At 35.4% G+C, this 26,230-nt stretch overlaps 1 protein-coding gene across 1 annotated transcript in view; it reads left to right on the forward strand.

Moving 5' to 3' along the window:
• Positions 1 to 15,379: 15,379 nt before the first annotated feature.
• The window catches only part of CCT5 (chaperonin containing TCP1 subunit 5), an 86,357-nt gene continuing 75,506 nt past the window's right edge, over positions 15,380 to 26,230 (forward strand). Inside the window, exon 1 of the mRNA XM_090412350.1 lies at positions 15,380 to 15,593. Within this exon, the coding sequence (XP_090268476.1) occupies positions 15,489 to 15,593 (105 nt within the window). The 5' untranslated portion in view covers positions 15,380 to 15,488. The remainder of the gene's footprint in view (positions 15,594 to 26,230) is intronic.

A 26,230-nucleotide genomic window follows, 5' to 3' on the forward strand; every position in this document is an offset into this window, starting at 1 on the left:
ACAAATAAACATATTATGTTATTAAACAATAAGCTTCTACTCGCGAATATTCTACTAGGATCTGGAGTCGGCAGGAACTCGCGACACACTAACTCACAGAAAGCTTTATTTTGGAGGTTTCTCGTGCGTAACACTGAACTAAGTAGTGCTCACGTCGGCCGCTAAATGGAGATGACCATCACTACTGTACATTACTTGTACGTAGGTTGCACCGAAATTTTTTACAGACAGCTGAGAAAATGAGCTCTTAAAAGGCAAACTGAAATGTGAACCTGATGTCTATGGATACAATACATTAATATATTATTTCTCTATAGAGTCTTTAATGTAAAGTTTTCGTTTCTTTGAGTTGATTCATCTTTTCTATCTTTCGGAAACAATTTAAAAAAGCTTGATTGTAATTTTCTTTCAAGATCAAATCAATATTTTGATCCGTTGTCGAGGGCCCTAAACGGAGAGAGGCCAATAGGCCGGTGCCTACTCTGCCCATTTGGTAATCCAGCACTGCCTTAAGTCGCCTGCTACTAGCACTGCTCAGTTCGTGTCTAGTATCTCCACTAAGATGGTATTAAATAGCCGTTTGCTGGTAGAGCAGTACACAGATTAGATTTCCAGGTTGCCTGCATCGGGTGGTACTTTGAAATCTAATCCGTTCCGCCTCCCTTTGAGTTTGGCTTGTCTTCACGATATAAAATATAGTTTCTATGCCTTGAATTTCGGCTGGATGGAGATGTCTTTCATTTTCCAGGATTAGTCTGGTGTCATGAATTCTTCAGGCTGATGAATTTTGTTTTTAGGTTGGCATGCCAGAAACAATCTGAGTTCAATAAGGTGTATGCTGTTAACCATGATTGATTAGTATGAGAATTGCTTGCAGTTGTCTCACAAATGAGTTTGTTGCTTCTTGACTTGGGTTGGATTTGTAATGGCAATAAGCATAGTTTTGTCGTTTTTTCAGTCGCCACTACTCCCGTGAGAGGCGAGCCTCTACAGGTTTTGGTGCGTCTTCGGATTTTTCGAGGTTGGATGCGATGGATTTATTCTTTGTCTTGTTTTCATGCTGGACTCCAGTTGGTTTTGCTAGTTTCATGGAGATCGTGTATTCTCTATACCCTTTCTAGTTGGTAATGTTTTGTCCACCGCAGTTGGCACGTTTTGCTGATTTTTTGCATGTAGCCATTCCGTGATTTCCTCCACATTGAAACTCAGCCATAGAGAAGCTGTGGTCTGTCCTGTTGATTTGTTGGCGTGATGTTAGCCAGGCAGCATATCCACTGTTATTTCTCAGAATGGCCGGCGGTATTTTCTTTCCTTTTTGTAGGTCTTCGCGTCCATGGGTGTTTCTCTATTTTGATTAATTGTTTTTTTTTTCTCCTTTTTTTTGTAGCTAACTTGTTCGAAACCTTCTACTCATTGCCAGGTACTTTTGTGGCCTGTTCCTGTTCTTTTGTTGACTTGATGTCAGGCAGACGGAAGGGTCGCTGCGTTTCGGAATCAGTGCGACCATTTCTTCTCCATGATCATCTTAGTCTGCTTAAGTATCTCGAGCACCAGATCATAATCCAGTTGGTTCCAGTTCCAATCTATCATTCGCTCCTGTTTTGCCGGGAATGGATAAAGTAAAAGAGAGAAAGAAAGAGAAAATAAGAATAATCAATCCAAAAGCTAGAATTATTAATCATGATCAAAAATCTAATCCAGGAGAGCGCAGAATGTGAAGCGAAGTGTAGAACCAGAGACAAATACTCACTTTCTTGACGGTATGTTCCCAAAAACTACTTCTAAACGCTTGTTTTTATGCCACAGCTTATTTGGAAATACAGCTAACAGCACAACTCATCTGCATATGATAACCAGCTTCAGCTCACTTTTAACATAATGTACCTGATTTGCATGTGTTTTTTTTTCCTTTCCTTCTGACTATTGCGATTTTTTGCGTTGTTCCTCATTTTATAGAAAGCAATTAATTGTAAATCTGAAAAGAAAAAAAAAACTGCTAAATGCTCTTTTTTTTTTTTTTTTTTCTTCTTCCCGTAAGTAGGGCCAGGCCGTTTTAGCCCTATCTAACTTTTGGAGACTGAGTGGACAGTTCAACCTCAATAGTAACCATCAGAGATAGCTGGCCCAAGGCTATCACTAATTAATCGGTACGCAGTGCAGAAGGCGGCTAACAATTGCCGCCATCTCGTGGTCCCTAACCGTAACAATGTGTTTAATGCCGGAAAATACTGTGGGTTCGACGGCCGATTTTCTGAAGTTTACGGGATGAAAAACCAGAGTTTCCGGGAGGAAAAATCCGCTTACCCGTGCCAGAGATCGACTAACTCGGGAACCGGTTGAAAAAAGGCTGAGAAAAAGTTACTTCAGTCTGTGATTAGACTTGAACTCATAAGTTTTCCTACGTGCGGTGAAATGGCATGGAGTACAAAGCCACTTCTATTGAACTACACAAGCTCTTTCTGGAAAACTTAGACTAAAACTGATATTTAAATTTGATGGTTTTTATATTAAAGGATTATAAAATAATAATTTTTTTTTCATTTCTGAGATAATTACACAATTACAATAATCATCTTTAGTGACATTCCAGCTAATACTTTTTTACAAAATTCAACACTAAGTAATGCATATGTGATTCATTTTCTACATTTCATATAAAAAAAAAAAATCAACTAACGCCTTTTTATTCCCGTATACGGGGAGTAGGCGAGGCCATTTCATATAAGTATTTGCATATTTACAATTAATGCATATTACATTTGACGCTCTGTGCATTATACCCTAGGGCAGTTTAAGGCAAATTATTTCTTTTTAATATTTTTTTCTTTGGATACAAATTCAGATACTTTTCTTCTTTTTTTTTTTTTTTTAAGATCTTCATTATTATTATACACCGTACTGACTGTTTTGTTACATTATTGTCAATCTTTGATTATGAGGATAACGCGTGAATGAGTGAGGCGTATTAATCCCATTTACTTCGAAGTTTGGGTTAGCTTTTATGAAGAGAGTGGGATTAGCCTTCACTATTTATGTTGTTGTTACTGTTTATGGATGGGATGTAGACATTCGATGCTGGTGATTTGTGATGTGTATATTAGTGTTAACGGTATATTAACTTTGTTGGTATATTTTCCAGAGTTCGTGTTTTAATGTTCTGTAGTTGTCTATGTGTTTTAGATTACTTGGTAGGTTGTTGAGTAGCGTGGGTATCTGATGTGATCTCACCAAAGAACCATATGAACTGTTGAAGGGTGTAGGGATGTAGAGAGTTGTTGTGGGTCGAGTTATACGATATGTGTTTCTATTGTTTCGATAGGTGATGTTGAAGTAATTCCTTAGTAGTATTATGTATTGTTTCAAATTTTTAATGTTCAGGATTCTATGTATCGTCATGTGCTGGTCGGATATTGGCTGTTGTGTATAAGGTGTCCAAATCACCGTTGACACAATTTTCCTTTAAAATATTTCTAATTTTGTTAGGTGGCTGTTTCATGTGTTTACATAGACTGTTATACCGCATCTGAGTAGGGATTCGCAGATACCGTGCTATAGGAGTTTTTTTTTTATGTTAGATGGAACGTGATATAGACGGTTAGATGAAACTCTTCCAAGTAAAAGACGTTACTCTTCCAAGTAATGTCTTTTACTTGGAAGAGTTTCGCTGCTATGATGAGAGGATTGGTATGTATGTATTATATTTGTTTTGTCCATTTAAGGTGGCAATCTATGTAAAGACCACAACATTAAATATATTGTGTTAGCGTTAGGGACCACGAGATGGCGGCACATTTGAGCCGTCTCTCTTCACTATGTACCGCTTAATTAGAGATAGCCTTGGGCCATCTATCTCTGATTGGTACAAGTGGAGATTGAACTGCCCACTGTCTACAAAAGTTAGATAGGGCTAAATGGCCTCGTCTACTCCCCGTATACGAGAATAAAAAGGCGTTAGCTGATTTTTATTATTATTTTTTAATAATATGATAATCTCTGAGATAAATTAAATACATATATATAAATAATTATTTTATTTATTTATTTATTTATTTGACATGCGCCTCCGTAGCGCAATTGGAAGAACAACGATACATTGGAATAGGCCTAAGTTCGATTCTCGTCGCGACGGGAGGAATCTTTATCTGGATGATTTCAATCGAAGGTGAGTTAGATCTCATACGGATGTAGCATGGTTTTTTCTTCCGGAATATAATAAACTCGTGTTTTTCATTCCGGGAGAATTTCATATCCGCATACAGACAAATCGGCCCTTCAGAACACATGCAATTTATAGACAAAAAATACTAGTCGTGGAGGTGGGTGGTAGATGGCGTTGATGAAGAAGATTCGTAGTAGAGGTTCGGTGGTGGTTCAGACAGTTGTATAATAGTAGGTGTCCTCTCGCGATGAGTCTTCGGACTCCTTGGAGGTGTCACGAATAATAATAATAATAATAATAATAATATATATATATATATATATATATATATATATATATATATATATATATATATATATATATATATATATATATATATATATATATATATATATTTTTACAGTGAATTTCACAGAAATTTTTCCATTCATTGAATTCTAAAATGCGTTGATAAAGTTACTATGGATGGTAATTTATAGTTTGCAATTGGATAAAGTTCTTTTTTTAACAGTATTTTTAGTATAATTAGTGAATTATATATATTTTACAAATTTGCTTTTTAATGTTTTTAACTGCTGTAACTACAGCCTTTCAATGTAATAAATAAATCTTTTTTTTCTTTTTTGTTGACTTCGGTTGAGATGTAATGTCTTTGCTTGCATCCTCGATGCTTTCTAATGAGCTTATCTGAGGATGGCACCAGTTAGATATACGTATTTTTTTAAAATTTATTGATTTGAATACTATGCTGTTTACTATATTTGTTGATTACTGTGTTTGATTACTATATTTGATTACTGTGTTGGAAGTAGGCTGATGTTTTGGAGGTCAAATGAATGATCTGAAAGGTCTAATCAAAGTGAAACTGTCAGTATGTTCTGCTGTTATTGCATCTGTCTTGGTGGTTCACATTCATTTTTATTGTGGTCTTCTTTTTGAAATAATTAGGAGACTTTTTTTTTTCACTGTGGCAGTCTTTCTATGTCTTCTGAGCTTTTAATAATAATAATAATAATAATAATTTTTTTTTTTTCACGTTTAAACATTTTATTATGTCTCAAATAAATTACATACACAGGTACAGTAATAAATATAATATATTACAATTGTGAATAATAGATACTTGCAAGTTAATAATATTTTTAAATAATAATAATAATAATAATATATTTTTTTATTGTTCTTTCAACTATTTACATATGTACAACGATCATCTATTCAGTATATTATTTTACAGGTTCAGCACTTTGTGCTACATATAATGAGATTTAAATAGTAATGATGATAACAGTTTTTTTTATATAACAATCATAATAATAATTTACAATTATATTGTTCAGAGTTACATAAGTTGTATAATATTACATGTTGTGGTTTACTATTTTTTTTTTTTCAAGTTTGAAAAGGTGTGATTATACAACAATATTTACACATATGCAATCTGAATATTATGTGTCCTTATTTTCACAAACATAGTGTAAACTCATGATTTACTTTTAAAATATTTTTTTTTTACATTGCATACATTTGTTACAGTTATTATATACATTACATACATTTGTTACAATTATTATATACATTACATTCATTTGTTTACATATAATACATTACATTCATTTGTTTACATATAATACATTACTTATATTTGTTTACATGTGATATTTACATTACGTACATTGGTTTATATATAATACATACATTGGTTTACATATAATACATACATTGGTTTTCTTGTGATACGTACATTACATGCATTTGGTTACATATGATACATCTTGAATGAGAACTAATTTTTTTTTTCCTTTCATCCTCGAAGCTTAAATGTAAGCTTATCTGAGGATGACACCAGTTGGTTATTATGTATTGTTTTTTTTTTTTTTTTTGCTGTTTTAGGATGCTACGGAATTTATGATTTAGAAATTCGCGCGCGCGCACTCACACGCACATGCGCACCCCCCCCACACACAATAAATTGGAATGTACTGATGCGTCGCTGTACTGGAAGCCTGAATGAATATATTGTGTTTCATTAAGTTTGTATGGTATTTTGGGTGCGTGTTTCTTGTTTGTAGTATGTCCTTAGAGCTCTTTTCAGGCTATTGTAGTTTGTAAGGTTTCTGTATTCAAAAGGTAATTTGTTTATCATATCTGGGATGTAGAAGTTTCGCGTGGCCTTTCCGTAGTGATTATTGTATTTATATGTGATATAATTAGTAGTCTGAGGTCTTGTTATACGGTATGTATTTCTAACTGTCCTGTAGTTGGCATCGAAATAATGTTTTAGCAAGGCTGAGTGACATAAATGTTTTGCTGTCAGTATTTTGTGTTCTGCCGTTGCAATGTTTATAAGGTCGTGATTTTCTCTTTGTTCCCAAAAGATCAGTTTTGTCATTTTGTACAATAGCGACATTAATCTATTTAATTTGTAGGGTGCACAGAAAGCATACGTTGTTATAGCGTATCTTAGTATATTTTGGCATAGTGCTTTATATATTAGTGTTTTTAGGCGTATGGGAACTATGTCTTTTAATCTGTAGAGTTTGCCACTTATTGTTCGGAGTTTTTGTGTAGATGTTTTATATCGCTATTCCAGTTCATATCTGCATCGAGATAAATTCCAAGGTATCGTATTGTTTCAACCTGAGTGATTGTAGTGGTTTTGCTGTTCTGTGTGTTTTTTGTGTTGGAAAGTGGATGTTGGATGGTTATATATTTGTTATCAACTGGTCGAGTCAGTGGATTTCTGAATATCATTAATTTTGTCTTTTCTGAGTTTAGTATATGGAGTTTTTCGTGAGCCAGTCTATGATCAGATTTATGTCATGTTGCATATTTGTTTGGGCTATGCTTGCGTTATTATGGATGGATATTATTGCTGTATCGTCTGCGTATTGGAATATCTTACCTTTGAGTGGTAACTGATTAATATCGTGCGTGTAAATGTTGAATAGAGTTGGGGAGAGTACAGCTCCCTGTGGCATTCCACAGGTTACTGGTAGCTCTCTGCTTCGGTTTGATCCGATACGTGTGATATGCTTTCTATTTTGGAGGTAGTTTGTAAACCACCTGTGAAGAGGCCCGTCTATTCCGACATGCCTCAGCTTTTCTAACAAGGTTTGATGTGTGAGTGTATCGAATGCTTTGGTTAGATCTATAAAGACTACCATGGCTATTTTGTTTTTGTCTAAGGCGATATTAATTATGTCTGTAAAGTCTTCCAAGAGAGATGTTGTTCCCTTATTTTTCTGAAAACCATGTTGTGTTTTGGGGATAATATGAAAGATCTCAGTGTATGCTGTGAGTTTCTTCAGTATGATCCGCTCCATAATTTGATTCATAATTGGTAATGTTGCTATGGGTCTGTAATTGCTGATTAAATTTCTTTTTCCTTGTTTGTATATGGGTGTGATTATGGCGGTCTTTAGCATATTTGGTATCTGTCCTGTTTTAAATATTTTATTTATTAATTTTAGTAGGATAGGACTTAAACTAGTTGCATGTTGCTTTATATCTTTAGGACTGATACCATCTATTCCTGGGCCTTTGTTTGGTTTGATTTGATGTATTGCTGAGAGAAGTTCTGCTTCTTTTATGGTTGGGAACCATAATGTCTGTTTTGATCGCGGTCCAAGTGGAGGGTCTCATTTTGTGATTGGGGGAATATTTCTGTGAAGTTCTTGGATGGAGTCTGCAAAGTATTGGTTAAAGTCATTTGCTAGTTGTTGGATAGGTTTTGCGTCTTTCATGAAGCTGTGTTTTATGGTTTCGGAGGCAGTGGTGTTGGGAACAGAATCTAGCATCTCATTAATCAGATGCCAGGTTTGTTTCATGTTGTTTTGTGCGGAGGTTAGTTTGTCTCTGTAGTAGCTTCTTTTTGCATTTCTGATTTGTGTTGTAAGGCGATTCCTTGTTATCTTATATTCAATTTTTGAAGCTGTGTTATTTGGATATCGCTTTAATTCTTTCCATAAAGCGTCCTTTCTGTGTATTTCTAGGATTAAGTTTTGTGTTATCCAAGGATTTTGTGTTGTTTTTGATCGAATTCGGACTTTCTTTGTAGCTTTCTTATATATTTCCTCCAGTGTGAGTTTAATGTTGTTGTATAAGATATCTGCTGAATCTGATGCCAGGTGTTCCCAGTCTGTTTTTCTTATTTCGTGGTTGACTATTTCTTCGTCTATTATTGTTTTCTGTCGTTTTTTTCTGTGGGACATTGCATGGGTATTGTCTTGGTGTGCAGGTTTAGAGCGGTGAAGTAATGGTCTGCTACTTTGCACTTTATGACTGATGCAGTTTGGTGGTGCTCGGACGTTTATATGGTCTAGACAGGAGACAGTGATAATATTTCCGAATATTTCTTCTCTAGTACATGATGTTATTGTTGGTATTAGATTGTACATGGATAGTGTGTCTAGGTATTGCACAGTGTTGTTGTTCTGGTTTTCATTTGCAATATTTATGTTTATGTCGCCAATTATCATTAGGTGTTCGGTTGAGCATATTTCTTGGCTTGAAAGCCAGCAGTCAAGGATTTAATAATAGTAAGAATAATAAGAAACAAGAATAATAATAATAATAATAATAATAATAATAATAATAATAATAATAATAATAATAATTTTTTTAAAATAGTAATAGTAATCTATTGATTGCTAAAATATTTACACATACAATAGACATCTTGAGTGACATTGTAACTTATAATTTTACAGAATTCAGCTCTAAGTGCTGCATTTTTTTCTAAGCCTTTTTTCGACCGGTTCCCGAGTTAGTTGATCTCTGGCACGGGCAAGCAGGTTTTTCCTCCCGGAAACTCGGGTTTTTCGTCCTGTAAACTCAAGAAAATCGACCGTAGAACCCACATTATTTCAGACATTAAATATATTGTGTTAGGGTTAGGGACCACGAGATGGCGGCACATTTGAGCCGTCTCTCTTCACTGAGTACCGCTTAATTAGTGATAGCCTTGGGCCATCTTTCTCTGATTGGTACCAGTGGAGATTGAACTGCCCACTCAGTCTCCAAAAGTTAGATAGGGCTAAGTGGCCTCGCCTACTCCCCGTATACGGGAATAAAAAGGCGTTAGCTGATTTTTTATTTTTATTTTTTTTATTTTTTAATTCAATCATTTTTTTAAATTTTATTATTATTATTATTATTATTATTATTATTATTATTATTATTATTATTATTATTACACACACACACACACACACACACACAAAAAAAAAAAAACCTATGACAACCCCCCTCTCCAAAAACTATCACTACAAGAACACAAAGCAACAAACACACCATGTCTAAATCCAACCCTATTTTCACAAAAAAAAAAAAAAAAGTTAAACTGTAATAGCAGTCGAAGTCTTTCAAGCATGTACCAACAAACAGTAAAATCAACACCTGGCTTGTGACCACTATAGGAACACAACCATAAAACCACCACCCTCTGTCATCTATTATCATCCTCAGATAAGCTCTGCTAAGCTTCAAGGAAGAAAATTACTAACTTGCAAGTATCTGTTATTGCAAGTATCTTATATTACACACTTGTAATGCGTTATAAATATTATATACATATAATTACTACAGCAACTATGTATGCAATTCATCTGAGACATAAAAAAAAAAATCTATATAATCCTTATTGTAAATACTGTAAATATTATTATTGTATGTAACTTATACTGAGACATAATGAAATGTAAAAAAAAAAAAAAAAATTATTATTATTATTATTGAATTGTGTGTGTATGCTGCATTACTGCATTGTATTGTGAATTGTGTGCGCATTGATGCCAATCCATATTTAGCTAGTTTAAAAAAAATGTATACTCATATTTATAAAATGTACACTGCATTTTGTATATCAAATTTTCGTACTGTACAGAAAAGATAATATGTTTTTCATTGTGTGTGTGCAGATACTCTGTGTGATAGTAAACCTTATCATTTTCATTGTAAAAACAGAAACAAATAAGTCGTTTATATAAAAAAAAAAAAAAAAAAAAAAAAAAAAAATATTATCATTATATTCTAAATTCAAAAATTCTGTAATAAACCTTATTGTAAATATTGTAAATATTATTATTGTATGTAATTTATACTGAGACATAATAAAAAAAAAAAAAATTATTGAAATTATGATTGTATATTCTGATTGCATATTTACAACACATAATATTACATATTTACAACAGGTTTAGTTTAGTTTTTTTTTTTAAATAGTGACAGTGACAAGGTTTATTATCATACAGAGTATTTATATATATATATATATATATATATATACATGTGACATATTTTCTGTACATTACAGGGATCCAGTACAACATGCAGATTTTTTTTTCAATAATAATAATGATAATTTATTGATTGCTAAAATATTTATACATAAAATAAACATCTTGTGTGACATTGCACCTTATAATTTTACAGAGTTCAGCACTAAGTGCTGCATTTTCTACATTGGATCTCAATTAAAATTTTTAATAATACTATTTTGCCTTTATATTATGTATTTACAACAAATGTTCTTCTAATATTAACAATGAAGATTATGCAGAATTTTTGTGTAATCAATTTTATTCAAAAATTCTGTATAATCTTTTTTTAATGTTCTGTAGTTATCTACATGTTTTAAATTTCTTGGTAGGTTGTTGAGTTGCGTGGGTATCTGATGTGATCTCACAAAAGAACCATATGAGTTGTTGAAGGGTGTGAGGATGTAGAGAGTTGTTGTAGGTCATGTTATACGATATGTGTCTCTGTTGTTTCGATAGGTGATGTTGAAGTAATTCCTTAGTAGTATTATGTATTGTTTCAAATTTTTAATGTTCAGGATTCTATGTATCGTCATGTGCCTGTCAGGTATTGGTTGTTGCGTGTAAGGTGTCCAGATCACTGTTGACACAATTTTCCTGTGTGATGTTTCTAATTTTGTTAGGTGGCTGTTTGATGTATTTGCATAGACTGTTATTGCATATCTGAGTAGGGATTCGCAGGAATAATGTCTTTAACTTGGAAGAGTTTTGTTGCGATGATCCGGAGTTTAGCGTATAGGTATTCTATGTGTTTTTTTCCATTTACGGTGGGAATCAATATAGAGAATAATAATAATAATATTATTATTATAATTAATATTATTATTGTTATTGCCTCATCGGCTCACTTTAGTGAGTACGGGTATGGCAAACCTGAGGCTGGACCATGCCTTACTTCATGTAGTGTACATCTGTTATATTATCTGTAGACTGATCCCTCCCCTTTTTTTTTCTTTGCTTTTTTCTCCTCTTGTTGCTCCCCCCCAATGCTATTAGAGTATTCGAGAGCTAGGGGGTGATTCTTTCCTATTTTGCTATTTCATCTTATGTGGAAAGGGCATCTGCAACCCGACCACTTTCACTCAAAAATGCTAATATGGTTGTGCCTTATAACGCATCTCATGCTGCATCTGCTGTCGCACAGAATAATCAGAACCACATTCAGGGCTTACGCAGAGGGTCCTGTTTGAGAAGTATATTACAGTCTCCATCAAAAGTCAGTGGTACTGTGAATGAGCAACACAGAATGTATAAGATTAATCTTAGAAGGAAATTTTACGTAGGCCCATGGAATGTCCGGGGTCTACAGATGGGAACTCTTGAGATTATCTGTAAAGAGATGGATCGGTATAAAATTGACATCCTGGGAATTACAGAGAACAGACTGAATGGAGAAGGTCACTTCAAAAAACAGGATGGTAAGCTAGTTATTTACTCAGGTGGTGACTCAAAACATCACGGGGTAGCTGCAATACTGAAGACAGCTCAGGCCTAATGATAGGATACTTTCTATTAGACTTAAGGATAAGCCTACCAATGTATCAATTGTGGTAGTTTATGCATGCCACACGGATAGGCCTGAAGAAGAGAGAGGAATTCTATGAAAACTTACAAACTGTTTTGGACTACCTATCAGGGAGAGACATAATGTACATCTTAGGGAACTTAAATGCAAAAGTGGGAGAGAGTATGAGAGTCAGGCTGGAGTTTGGCATGTTTGTGAACATAACACACATGGTGAATGACTGTTGGAATTTGCCCGTGCTAACAGATTAGTTATTACCAATACCTGCTTCTAGAAACATCCACGATGGACCTATACTTTGACATCTAACATTGATAGGTCAAGGTACCAGAATGATTACATCTTGGCTCTCCAACGGTGGAAGACAAGCATCTCTGATGTGCATACTTGTCGGGGAGCAGATTGTGGTACAAACCATCAGCTAGTAAGCGCCAAAGTAAGACTAAGACTCTGAAAACTTGCAGGTCAGTCACATCACACTAGATTGGATGTCAAAGTAATTCCTAGTGGATTTACAGAAGAAACATCAACTTGGTTGATGATTCTTTGGAGACTAATGAGGAGAACTCACCAGAAATGCTTTGGGAAGGAGTCAAGGTGATAATACAGGATACGGCAAAAAAGTATCTCGGTCCAATAAGAAGACCAAGAGACCCATGGATATCAGTTTCAACATGGGAACTAATCAAAAGAAGGCAGTTGGAAAAACAAAGAGACACAGGGACTGAAGAATACAAGTGATTATATAGACAAGTCAGAAGATCCATCAAGCAGGACAAGGAAAAGTTCTATACTAATAAATGTGAAGAAATAGAGTTCCAGAGGAGGCACAATTACAAAAGGATGTTTTATTTAGTTTGTGACTTAAAGCGCAAGTTTAAGCCTAAATTGAATGTCATCAATGACAGGAATGGAGCATTACTAACAGAGGAGTTGGAAATCAAAAACAGATGGAATGAATGCTCTGAGGAATTGTACAGCAGAGTGGATAAAGAAAATGTGAAGCCCTTTCACCAGGAAAATTTTGATTTGGAACCTCCTCCACTTAGACATGAAGTTTTAAGAGCTGTTAAGCAGCTTAACAGCAATAAGGTCCCAGGTGCAGATGAAATCCCAGCATAGTTAAAGCCACATGGGATGGAAGGATAAGAGTGTTTCACAGATTGATTACAAAGGTATGGGAGACAGGATCATGGCCTAGAGACCAGAAGAAGTTGGTTTTCATACTTCTACATAACAAAGGTGATATGAAAGCATGTAAGAACTACAGAGCTATTAGTTTGATATCTCATGAAGCAAAATTTTATTGAAGATCATGCTAAATAGGATTGAGGCCAAAGTTGAGGCAGAGATGCCTGAGGAACAAGCAGATTTTAGGAAAGGTAATGGCACCAGATATCAGATCCTTTGCCTTAGACAGATCATAGAAAATATAAAGAATTCAGACTCCTGATAATTTGTTTCTTAGACTATTCTAAAGCTTTTGACTGTGTTGAGCATGTAAAAATGTAGGAAGTAATGAAAAGAATGGGTTTTCCTTAACACACTATCAGGTTGATAGCCAACTTATATAAGAAGCAAGAAGCTACGTTAAGAACAGATGTTGGTTTGACTGACTGGCCTGAAGTTGGAAAAGGAGTTAGGCAAAGATGTTTACTTTCTCCTGACGTGTTTCGTATATATGCGAAGGATATCATGCGTGAATCTTTGGATGAGCTCAGGACAGGAATTGGGATAGGAGGTAGATTGATCAGTAATCTGAGGATGCTGATGATACAGTACTCCTTTGTAATGGCATGGAAGAACTAGGACTAATTTTTGACAAAGTTAACGAGATCCGTAATAACAAAGGACTTCAACTCAATCCTAGCAAGACAAAGATTATGGTTCTCAAAGGAAATACAAACAGAGAAGCTCTTGAAAAACAAGTGTATCTTAATGGAGAAAGAATTCAGGAAGTCGGCAAGTTTGAGGACATGGGATCCATTATTAATGTGAAGAATTGTGACTTAAAGCGCAAGTTTAAGCCTAAATTGCACGTACACATGGTAATCTCACTACAACCACAAAAGAAGCAAGAGTGAAAATTTAGTCCAGAGGGCGCTATGCAATAGGAAATCCAAAAATCCAGAAGACGTCAGAAAAAGTTTATGAATGGCTGAAACAACAGTCAGAGACCTGTCTAAAATCTAGAAAGATGGATCTATCTGCATGGGAACATAGTTGAGGATTTTGGATGCAGTTGTTTTTCCAACGACGACTTATGGATGTGAGATTTGGAACCTAAAGAAGTCAGATAAGAAACTGATATCTGCTTTTGAGATGTGGTGTTACAGAAGGCTGTTGAGGATATCATACGCTGAAAGGGCGTACAAATGAATGGGTGTTAGAAAAGATCAGTAGAACTTTAAGGCTCCCTTAAGGATATTGACAGAAGAAAGTTAAAAGATTTTGACACATAGAAAGGATGGAAGGGGGACTTCTCAGAACAGTAATAGAAAGTAAAGTTCCTGGAAAAAGAGGCAGGGGCAGACCAATGAGATGGACGGATGGTGTGTGTGGAGTGAGTAATCTTCAGAGAGTTGAGGCTGCCAGAAAAGCAAACAACAGAACTGCATAGCGAGGCCTAGTGTGGCACATCTCCGAGCATCGGAGTGACCATAGGGCATCTGTAGATGTTCAGTGAACATAGAGAGAGAGAGAGAGAGAGACGGGAAAGATTCTTCTTCTTCTTTTTCTTATTATTATTATACTTAATTTTTCCTACCTGTGTATGTATTTTTTGAAGGTATAGATAGTACTTGTGATCCTCCTCATCATCATAACACTAATTACGGGTATAGACTATATTGGTCTGTTCTGGTCTCATTATCCGTCCAATATCATTTTTTGAGGTCTACCTATCTTCTCTTTCCAATTGGCTTATATTTTGGTATTTGTTTAGGATGTAAGGTGTTGGCCATTCGGTTTACATGTTCAATCCATTTTTGTTTATAATTGTTAGTTTATCTTCTATTGATTTTGTTTTTAGTTCTTTTAAAATGTCTTCGTTCCTTTTTTGATCTACTAATGTGTATTTTGCAGTTCTCGTAAATCCCATTCCACTTGTTTTTATTTTTTGTTTATCAATTTTATTTTTATTCTTTGTTTATACTTGTGATTCTTATCTTCGAAAATACATTAATAATCCTTTAATATAATAAATGTCATTAAATTTAAATTTTATTTTAACCTTAGTTGATAGAGGGGAAGTGCCATTATTAAATGCTTTTGTTTTCTTTTTTCATGTAAATAACTTGTATAATCGTTTTTGGATTTCCTATTGCATAGCGCCCTCTGGACTAAATTTTCACTCTTGCTTCTTTTGTGGTTGTAGTGAGATTACCATGTGTACGTGCTTTTGAATGGTCTTAAGGTGTGGTTGTTACTGTCACATGTGTGAATAGGTTAAATTATATATATCAAATCAAATAATTTATACAACATGACGGCTGTAGGAACACTTGCATTTGATGAATATGGAAGACCTTTCTTAATTCTTAAAGATCAAGAGCATCAAAAGCGGTTATCCGGGATAGATGCATTAAAGGTATTAAGTTAGTCCTAATAGAAGGACTCCACATAAATCAATAGTGAAATAATAATGATCTCTTTCTTCTGATCTTTGTTCTAATGCTAAATAAGCATTCGATTTTGTAAGTAGAACGAAGAACATGCCTCCGAAAGTTACATTATAATAATAATGTAATTATTATTATAACGAATTACATTGTTATTATAATGCTGTATCCCAGTAATTTGAAATTATAAAACTGGTTGATTGGAACTTTCCAAGATGAGTATTTATTCCAAGTTTGTTGATGACGTTAAAATTATATAATACTGCTATATCATATTAAAAGTGCGTTAAATTTTTTCAAATTATAGAAAATAAAACTTGTATCATTGGCTAAATGGTATCTTTTCTCTTGCTAGCAGGATGTAAATTTTGAATCTTATGGCAGTTTTGAATGTTTGTGAATGTCTTGAGTTGGCAAGTGAATTTCATTCATGATTGAGACTATTGCTGTACATTTTGAGGACTGAAGTGACTTAAAGTTTCTAGATTGTTTTGTAGAGTTCTGTATTATTTAACCATTGATACTAACATATACTAAAAGATTGCAGCTATGGGCTTACTATACCTTTGTTGGTAGACTGGGGAGGAACTGGTTATTTTTTTAATTCTGTGGTCACTGTAACCATTGGAAAGGTAGGTGTTTTTGTGTGTGGTTGAGTTTGGTTGAAAGATTCCACTGGAACAAAGATTATAGGCTCTTTTGGTTAGTTTTAATAATGCCATATTGTTAAGAGGTGTGGTGGTGGGAAAGTTTGTGAATGTATCTGTCTGTGTATGTTTTCTATATAAGCTTTCTGAGAGCAGCAGGTTCTCTTAATTCGTGGCTCTTAGAAAGTTATGGGAAAAAGTATTATCACCAGAGCAGATAAGGGTAATGCCATAGTTTTTGGCTGCTGGACATTACAAAAAAACTTAAACCCTTCAGTTCTCATGATCCCCCCCCCCCAGATGTATGGTTTACCTAATATCCCCCCCCCCCCCAAGACCTATAGTAGATGTCACTGATGCTCCATGCTACAAAATGTCAAAGCAACTGGCTAACTCTCTTGTCCCACATACACACACACACACGCTCACTGGGTTTACCATGTCCTGTATAAAAAAAAAACTCTACCCATTTTAAAACTTTGATTGAAAATCTAACTTTAAATAATACAAATATACTGATAAGCTTTGACATCACATCACCTCACTGTTTACTAATATTCCCTTAAATGACACCTTAACACTCTTAAACACTTTTCCTTCTGATATCTTAGATCTTTCTCTTCCTTTGCTATCAATTCTGGTTATTTTTCTTGGAAGCACGAAAGTAACAAACATATAGAAGAAACCGCTATTGGTCTCCACCTCTCACCTTCTTTTGCTAATTTTTATATGGAAAATTTTGAAAAATGAGCTAAAGATTTATCCCCATCTCAAAACTATCTGGCTAAGATATGTTGGTGGTGTGGTCTCTATTTTCCTCATGGCCAAGACACATTGGACTCCTTCCTCACTCACCTCAGTAGTCTACATCCAAGAATCCAGTTCACGATGGAAAAGGAAAATAACAATACTTTACCCTTCTTAGACACTTTAGTAAAACGGTATCCTAATGGTAAGCTTTCCTTTACTGTATATAGAAAACCACTTGTACAGGCAGATATGTTCACAAACTTTCCCACCACCATCCCTCTCAACAATATGGCATTATTAAAACTCTTCCCAATAGAGCCTGTAATCTTTGATCCTGTGGAATCTCTCTTTCAACCAAACTAAACCACATACAAAACACCTTCCTTTTCAATGGCTACAGTGATTACAAATTAAATAAATAAATGAGTTCTTCCCCCATTCTTTGGCCATCGCTTGAGAATTTCAGAAAAGCCATCACTACCATCCCCCCTACACCTGTACCACATTAGAAAAAATAGCTAGGTCTTTAAAAGTACAACCTCTACACAGCTTTTAAGCCTCACTGGAAACTTACTACTGTAAAATTTCTTTGGTTCATCTGGGCCATTGTTATATTTTGCTTCAGATATTTTGTATTTTATATTCAACTGCGCCTTTGTTATCCTTACACATGCTGCAATCCCAGCACCTTGTACCTCACTTAACCTCTATCTTCTTCACTCTAATAAAAATATAATCTGCCTAAAGTAGATCTCTCTATTAATCCCCTTTAATCTTATTCCATGTTCCCACTGCTAGTGAATAAACTTTAGATTATTAGCCTATCACGATATACAGGTCACCAATTCTCACACTAAACAATTAGAAAAATTTCTTTGATTAATGACTGCACCATTCTAATTGCTATTTAAAGTCTGAGAATTAAGATATGGAACAAAGGAAAGATCATGATTAAATTACACATATTTCTATAGCTAGTCGTGGTGATTCTCAGTCTAATGTGCACGCATGTTTGCTAATTTTTATTTAGAGATACTGCATTAGCAGTAGATCAGGCAAGGTCAGCTTTTGTAGACTACAGGCCAAAAAAAAAAAAAACCTTGAACAGTAAAGTAAAAAATGAAAAAAAAGATTACTAGGTTTTCCACTTCCACAGTTAAGAAATTGAAAATGAGTGAAGAATTAACTACAGAGGCAGTGACAAAGACTATTTATGTGTACGGTGGTATCAACGTCCAACATTAAAGAATGACTGGCCAAGTTGTTGGACTGTTGATCAAAAAAATGATTTGATCAACTTTTCATAATTTAGCCAATTAAAGTATAACTGGCTAAATTATGAAAATAAGAGCCTCGGATGTAGGACCATAGTTAATGTATATGCTGCCCCTAAATTGAAGAAAAAAAAATTTTTTTAAGGTGTTTTTTAATGGTTAAGACACAAGGAGGTGCTTAAGGGTCAAAGCTGTATAACTGAGAGGAGACCTCCACATAGCCTTTAAAGGAATGCGGAGAACCGACCAGGGCTTCTGACCTAATGTCCAATCCTCACCTTCTCGTGGTGCACCCTGTTGGGTATCTATTTTGATACTGAACGAACGAGGATGGGCTGGCAATTTGGTATTTAGCCGACCAAATTGTATTCTTATTGGTTAAACCAAAATAAAAAATGATGGTACAACATGACAAAATTTCATGCCGGCTGGGGCGTCGCCCGGTTAAACAAGGCCCCCGTTGTTTTCGCCAGGGAACCAGGGCGAACAGCGAAAAGTCAGCTACTGGAACAAATCTGAAAACAAACCCCAACTCAACATCACAAGAGTTAAAGATCGGTACTATCAACGTAAGAAGCCTGAATGGCAAAGAAATGGAGCTAGCTGAGGAATTAGATAACTACCAGATCGACATAACAGGGGTGACTGAAACAAAAAAGACCAAAACTGGTGAGATCTTTCTGAGCAATAAATACAAAATGTTATATTCAGGCAATAACAATCAAGGAAAAGAAGGAGTAGCCATAGTATTCAACACAAAATACGAGGCTAATCTTCTTGAATGGCAGTCAGTCTCAAGTAGAGTAATGTGGGCAAATATGAGAATGGGGAACTGGACAATGAGACTTATTTGTGCCTATAGTCCCACAGAAGGTTCTACTAAGGTAGAAGTGGAGGAATTTTTTGAGGCTTTAGAAAAAGCAACTGACACAATGAAAAAGGAAATGTTGGTCCTTGTTGGGGATCTAAATAGTAGAGTAGGAAATGATTGTGAGACATACAAAAATATTTTGGGAAAATTTGGAGAAAAGAGCAAAGCTAATAATAATGGCAAATATCTGTTGGATTTCTGCTCAGGACATGGACTGGTTATTACTAACACCGTGTTCCAACATAAAAATGTGCACAAATTCACATGGAGAGAAGAGGCTAGGAATAAGAAAAGTCTCATTGACTATGTTATTGTTGATAGTGATGTTTTCTCCCTGGTGCAGGACACCAGAGTGTACAGAGGATTTGAAATTGGAAGTGATCACTATTTAGTCTTGAGCAGGATAAAATTGAATTTCATATTGAAAAGAATAACATGTAAGAAAGTTTTAAAGCGAATAAAAGTTGATCAGCTCTCAGATGTGAACTGTAGACTAAAATACAGAAATATTATTGAAAAGAAAATGAAAGAGTTTGAGAACAGGAATCAAACCTTGGAGATTCAGTGGCAAACTCTAAAGGAAACATTGATTGATTCTGCCAGAGAGGCATGTGGTGAGGTTGTGTGCAAAGATAAAAAAAATCAGAACTCCCTGGTGGACACAGGAAGTTAAAGAGGCAGTGAAGGAAAAGAAGAAAGCATATCAAAAGTTCCTGTCAAATAAGTCAGCTTTTACTCTTACAGAATACAGAGACAAATGTAAGAAAGCTAAAGAGTGTGTAAAACTAGCTAAACAAAAGTCATGGGAGGACTTTGGCAAGAATATAGAAAATAAATATCAAGAAGGTGGCAAAATATTCTGGAGGTTGTTGAAGAAGCTTAGGAATGGAGGAAAGAATGCTGTAAAAGGAATTAGAGATGATAAAGGTGAAATGAAAACAGGAGAAAAAGATATCCTTGAAGTATGGAGTAATTACTTTGAAAAACTGCTAAATGAAACAAGCAGTGATGACAGCACAGTGATAAAAAAACACTGACCAGGCATGCAGTCAGGAATACATATCCATACTTGAAGTAGAAAAAGCCATCAAAGGCTTGAAATGTGGAAAGGCAGCAGGAGTAGATGATATTCGACCAGAAATGCTGAAGTATGGTGGTATAAGAGTCTTACAGTGGCTGCACTGCATAGTTCAGAAAGCCTGGACAGAGGGACGAATTCCCGATGAGTGGAGTAGAGCTCTCATAGTACCCATATATAAAAAGGGAAATAAAACTTAAATGTGAGAATTACAGAGGTATTTCCCTACTGAGTGTTCCTGGCAAGATCTATGCACGTATACTTGAGAAACGGTTGAGAAGAATTGTGGAAGAAAAGCTTGGTGAAGAACAAGCTGGATCAGGCCAAATAGAGGCTGTCAGGATCAGATCTTCACTTTACAACAAATAGTCGAGAAAGCATGGGAATATAACAAAGATCTGTATTTAAGTTTTGTCGATTTGGAAAAGGCATATGACAAGGTGCCAAGAGAGAAGCTATTCAATACGCTGCAGTTATATGGTGTCAATGGGGCATTATATCAAGCAATACTTAGTCTTTATTTGAGTTGTGAGTCAGCAGTTAGAATTGAAGGAAGTACAGGAAGATGGTTTAATGTTAAATCTGGTGTGAGACAAGGATGTACATTATCCCCTCTGTTATTCATTATCTATATGGATCACATTATGAAGGAATGTGGTATTAAATCTGATATCAAAATTGGAGATGTTAATGTCAGCTCTTTGCTTTATGCAGATGATGTTATACTTCTAAATAAATCCGCTACAAGTCTACAAGATTCTCTGACTAAATTGAATAGCTGTTGTAATAGATATGGTATGAAGGTCAGCAATAAAAAGACAAAGACAATGAAAATAGGCAGAATCATTGAAAATGTCAACTGTGTTGTGAATGGAGAACCTGTGGAACAAGTAAAACTTATGGATCTGAGAGCTGGGTCAGAAGTAAAACACTTGACCGAAGACTAGAGACCGCAGATATTAGAGTCCTGAGAAAGATTAGAGGCGTGAACAGATGGCATCAATGGTAATATCATATTAAAAATGAGGATATTAGGAAAGAACTTGACGTTGTCAGCATCCAGGAATGCGTTAGCAGAGCTAATCTCAGATGGTATGGTCACTTAAATAGAATATGAGAGGAAAGATTAGCAAAACAAGTGTTCTCTGCCAGGTTGGCAGGAAAACGACCCAGAGGAAGACCAAGATATAGGTGGATTGATATGGCAAAGTGCCTTAGACGATAGAAATATAAGATCTGATAATGTTGGAGTCTTGACACGTAACAGACTGATTTGGAGGAAAATTGTAGATAGGAAGTTAGTAATGATGTAATTTTTTCATGTAGTACTGTCATATCCTGTACACCCCTTGAGGGTACATGGCAGGAATTTGATGATGATGATGATGATGATGACAATTTTGTCAGATTTTGCTGTCCCTCCCCCTCTTGCTCCATGCCTAACTCTAGGCATTGCCTTAGTGGGGGAGGATGATCCTGTTTAGATGTGCATTATGTAAATGAGGAGAAACGTGAAATGCTAAGAATACATCCTTTTGGGTGTGTATAATGCTAAGCATTATGGGAAGGGCTACTACCCCAACTGGTTTCGACCTTTCTTGAGGTCTCATCTGTGAAGTCATTAACCACTATATACAAGTAGCCCAGTCATGAAGATATTTCATGTGCAAATTTCATTTGCTTACACTTTGATAACAAACCAGAACGAGAATAGTAAGTATCAAGTGTCAGGATAGCATTAGACCTAAGGGGCTTTTGTATTTTATGTACACTAATGCTAGGGACATTGAGAACAAGCAGAAGGACATTTTGGCATTAGTTGGCTCATCCTAGCCAAAGGTTATTGGCATTAGTGAGACCTGGCTGACAGAAGATCTAGTCAATAGCAGCATTCAAAGTATGCAGTTGAATGCTGCTATAGACCAGGGATGGAAAAGATGGAGTTAGTATTCTCAAATAGACTCAATGAGTGGAGGACAGGTAATTATTATGGGGGATTTCAACTATGGGAACATAGATTAGAAGGAGGAGAGGATACTTGGGATGAAGGAAATGGATCTTATGCAGTTACTAAGGGATAATCACCTGAGACAGCATATAATGGAATATACTAGAGGTTCGAGAGTTCTCGATCCAGTAATTGTATCTGAAATTTGTATCTAATGAATGACCATGTTGCTGCCAGTTGGTGAGGGTGATCGTATGGTCTTGACCTGGGAGGTAGTCAAATGTATTGAAGTTTGACTTAAGATGGTATATTTGGAATTACAGGCCTGGTAAGTATGACAAGCTTAGGAGATTGCTTGGATCGGTGCCATAGCATGTAAAACTGCAAGGGCTGGATATTGATAGTGCATGGGAAATGGTTAAGGAGTGCTTGAAGAAGGTAATAGCAGACTGCATACTAAGAGTCAGGAGAGTAAATCAAGTAGGAGTTAAATGATTGAATATCATCATCAAGCTGGAGCTACAAAAAAAAAAAAAAAGAAAGAAAGAAAAAGAAAGAAACAATTATGGAGCGAATTTGAGAAAGGTGACTTGCAGGCACAGGACAGAAGGGTAACTAGTGTGGTAAGAAAGGCAAAAAGCAGATTATGAAAGGAAGTTAGCAATGCAAGCTAAAGAGAATCCAAACAGTTCTTTTTATATGCTGCACATAAAAGAAAAGAATGCATATGGCAGAATGATTTTAAGAAATGCCAATGGTGGGGAGGTAACTGAATCAGTTGAAATAGTAGAATTACTAAGCAAGTACTTTGCAAGAGTATATCATCCACCTGGTGATATTACAAGAATGAGAGAGCCAAAGGCTTAAACAGGAACTGAGGTAAATGAAATAGAGGTGATATCATATTACAGAACCTTAATGTGAATATAGCTGTGGAATTGGATGGTATACCAGCTCATTTTACGTGAAGTGGGGAAGGAATTGTCAGTGCCTTTGACAATATTGTTTAATCTAAGTCCTCAGCTCTGGGTTAGTCCCAAATTGAGGAAAGAGGAGAAAATAGTTTCATTGTGCTTGAAGACTGATGTTGCAAATTACCGGCTGATCAGCATATCAGGAGTTGTCAAAGTATTGGAGAAATTGGTCAAGAGCAAAATACAGGAATGGAAAGATGGAGAGATGTTGTCCCCCCTTAGGGGCAGTACAGTTTTATGAAGCGTAGTCATGCTTCGATGGATATAGGATTAGTGAGCTGGTTAGGAGGATGGTTAATGGATAGATATCAGAGAGTAGTTTATTCAGGAGTTTATTCAAAAGAAGGCCTGTGACTAGTCGCATGCTACAGGGTTCTGTTCTTGGACTGCTGCTGTTTAATTTGTTCATAAACGATATAAGAAAAGATCTTAGAGTAACTGTTCAGTTATTTGCCGATGAAGCAAAGTTGGGTAGAGCAATAGTTAATACATATGTCAAAATTTTGCAGGATGATTTGGTTAGATTGGAAGACTGAGCAAAGAAAAATGGATGTCATTTTAATGTGACAAAGTGTAAGGGTATGCATTTTGGGGTGAAAAGATTACCAACTGTATACCACATTGGAGGAACTGTGCTTCAGGAAATTGATGAAGCCAGAGATTTGGGAGTGTTAGTGGATAGGGAGTTAAAGTTTATGGGGCACATAGCAAAAGTGGCTAAAAGCAGCTCATCAGATCATTTGGTTACTGAAGAATACTTTGAGAAGCAGAGACAAGCAGGTTGTTGTTTCTCTTTATCGAGCCTTGGTAAGACCCCCATCTTGAGTACTGCATGCAAATCTGGGCACCAGGGTTTCTTGGTGATGGACCAAGAAACATTTCTTTCTCATAAGGTTCGTTCCATAGACCACAGTAGGTCTATGGAATTAACCTTATGAGAACAGGTTGAAGATTTGTGGGTTACAGAAACTGGTTGATAAGTAGAAAAGGGGTGATATGATTGGACATACAAATTACTGATGTGTATTAATTCAGAAATTTTTCATAACAGGTGTGTTGGTGAGAGAACTAGGGGGCCATCCATGGAAACTGAGTAAGAGTATAGTTAGCAAGGGTGTTATAAGTAGGTTTTTGCTTGGAGAGTAGTGAATGAGTAGAATAGGTTGTTGGTCTGTTGTGGGTGCCATGACTGTGAATGAGTTCAAAGCAAAGTATGATAGATACTGTGCAAATGTTGGATAGTTCTTGACATGATGTTTAGGGTGCCCCTTAATGAGTAAGGACTCCTAGGAGTTGCCCGTAATAATAAACCAACAATATAAGTTTTTTGCATCTTTAATTTATAAGAAGGGGGTATAGAAAGTTCTGATTCACCTAGAACAAAAATTATATTAAAAGCAACTGATATAATCGCAAGAAAAAACAAATGAGGATATAAGAACATAAGTTACCTTCATAACTCTACTACTAGCATGTTGTTTCTTATATGATTATATCAGTTGTTTTAATATCATTTTGTTGTAGTTGTTTATCAGATCTTTCCAGACTCTCCCCATCGTATATTATAACTAAGTGAAAAAACTTTCATCATCAGTTTATTATAATCACTTGTCTTATTTTGTCTTGTCTTATTACTCATGTCCTTTCTTAGTCAAAACTCTCACATTCATTTTACCTCACCCAAACTTGCATAATTACTTTCACCAGTTGGAAACTTAACCTTGTTTATAGGATTTTCAGATGTTATTACTTGATTCAGTGTTTGTATACTATGAGCTCCTTTCATTAAAAGAAAACAGTTTTTGGAAGAATGAGAAGTCATTGAATGTGATGTGTGTATTGGGATGGGCTAGATGCAGAAGAGTCAAGATCAAAGTTAATTTTGACTGGAGATTGGAATATTATCAAAAGTAAGATCTATCTTCATTTGAGCACTGCAAGGTTTCATAAATCAAGAAGAGGAATACAGTGTACCATCACCAGCAAAACTGTAGTTAGTATTTGAGTTAGTGAGAGATGCTTGTTGGTGTATAGCAGGGGTGTTCAACCTGTCGACCGCGAAGCGGTTTTTGGTCGATCTCTTGTGTATTACTCCTTACTTACAAATTTAATTAAAACTGAAAATAAAATATTTTATTTATCATTATTTTGTATTATTTTTGATTCGCTTTAAGTGTATTGCTATTGTTTATTTATTTTTCATTAAAATTGTCAAATCAGTAATTTTCTTATAAGTCCGGGTAAATGAATTCATTTGGATCAGTGGAAGCGATCAAACAGCGAGCCGAGTGAATATGATTATAAGTAAAGTATAAAAACTCGATTGTAGCTTAAATATTAAATATTCCAAAGCACATTACATCGATTTTTTACTTAGGTTAAGTCCCATGTGAATATTGTAAAAAAATAAACTTTGTCTCGGTAAATCGTAAATAACTCTTTTGAATCTAACTGTATATACTGTTTTGATAAGAATATGTTAGAATGTTAAAAACAAAGGCAATGTTTTTGTCGCCGAAGCTGTACATGGCGGCATTAGAAAGATTGTTATTGAAACTTGCATGTATGAGAAACGCTTGCAGGCTCTAAGTGTAAATATCTCCGAAGTCAGTCAGAAAGAGTTCAAATAACTTTCCGATGGCTGGCAACTTACAATCAAAAGAAAGCGGAGAAGAACAAAAGGCGTGACGAACTTGAAACTTAAGATAAAAGACTCATACCGATTCTTTGGGGGTTGCCAAACTTCATGCAAGGTCTCAGAGGACGCCTAATAAAAAGAGACTGAAACAAGCAGAAGGGGTCCTGGTTTCAGAATTGCTGTCAGAGAGGAGGCCGCCCAGTCCAGAAAGGAGCTTCTCGGTTCGAGACGTCGCTAGAGAGGGACTACTTCTAGGCCGCAGACAAGGTTTCAAATTGCCGGAGAGAAGTTTCCAGGCCAGGTTAATGTCAGACATTCACCAGTGTGTTGCGTTTTCATTACAATATTTGATAAATCAAACGGCTTCACTGATATTGCTCAGTTAATGGTATTTATTCTCATGGTATTTCAAGATTATTCAACTAA

The sequence above is a fragment of the Typopeltis vanoorti genome, chromosome 22 (genome assembly GCF_054136105.1).
Source record: "Typopeltis vanoorti isolate ZY-2024b chromosome 22, IOZ_Tvanoo_1.0, whole genome shotgun sequence".
NCBI classification, from domain to species: domain Eukaryota; kingdom Metazoa; phylum Arthropoda; class Arachnida; order Uropygi; family Thelyphonidae; genus Typopeltis; species Typopeltis vanoorti.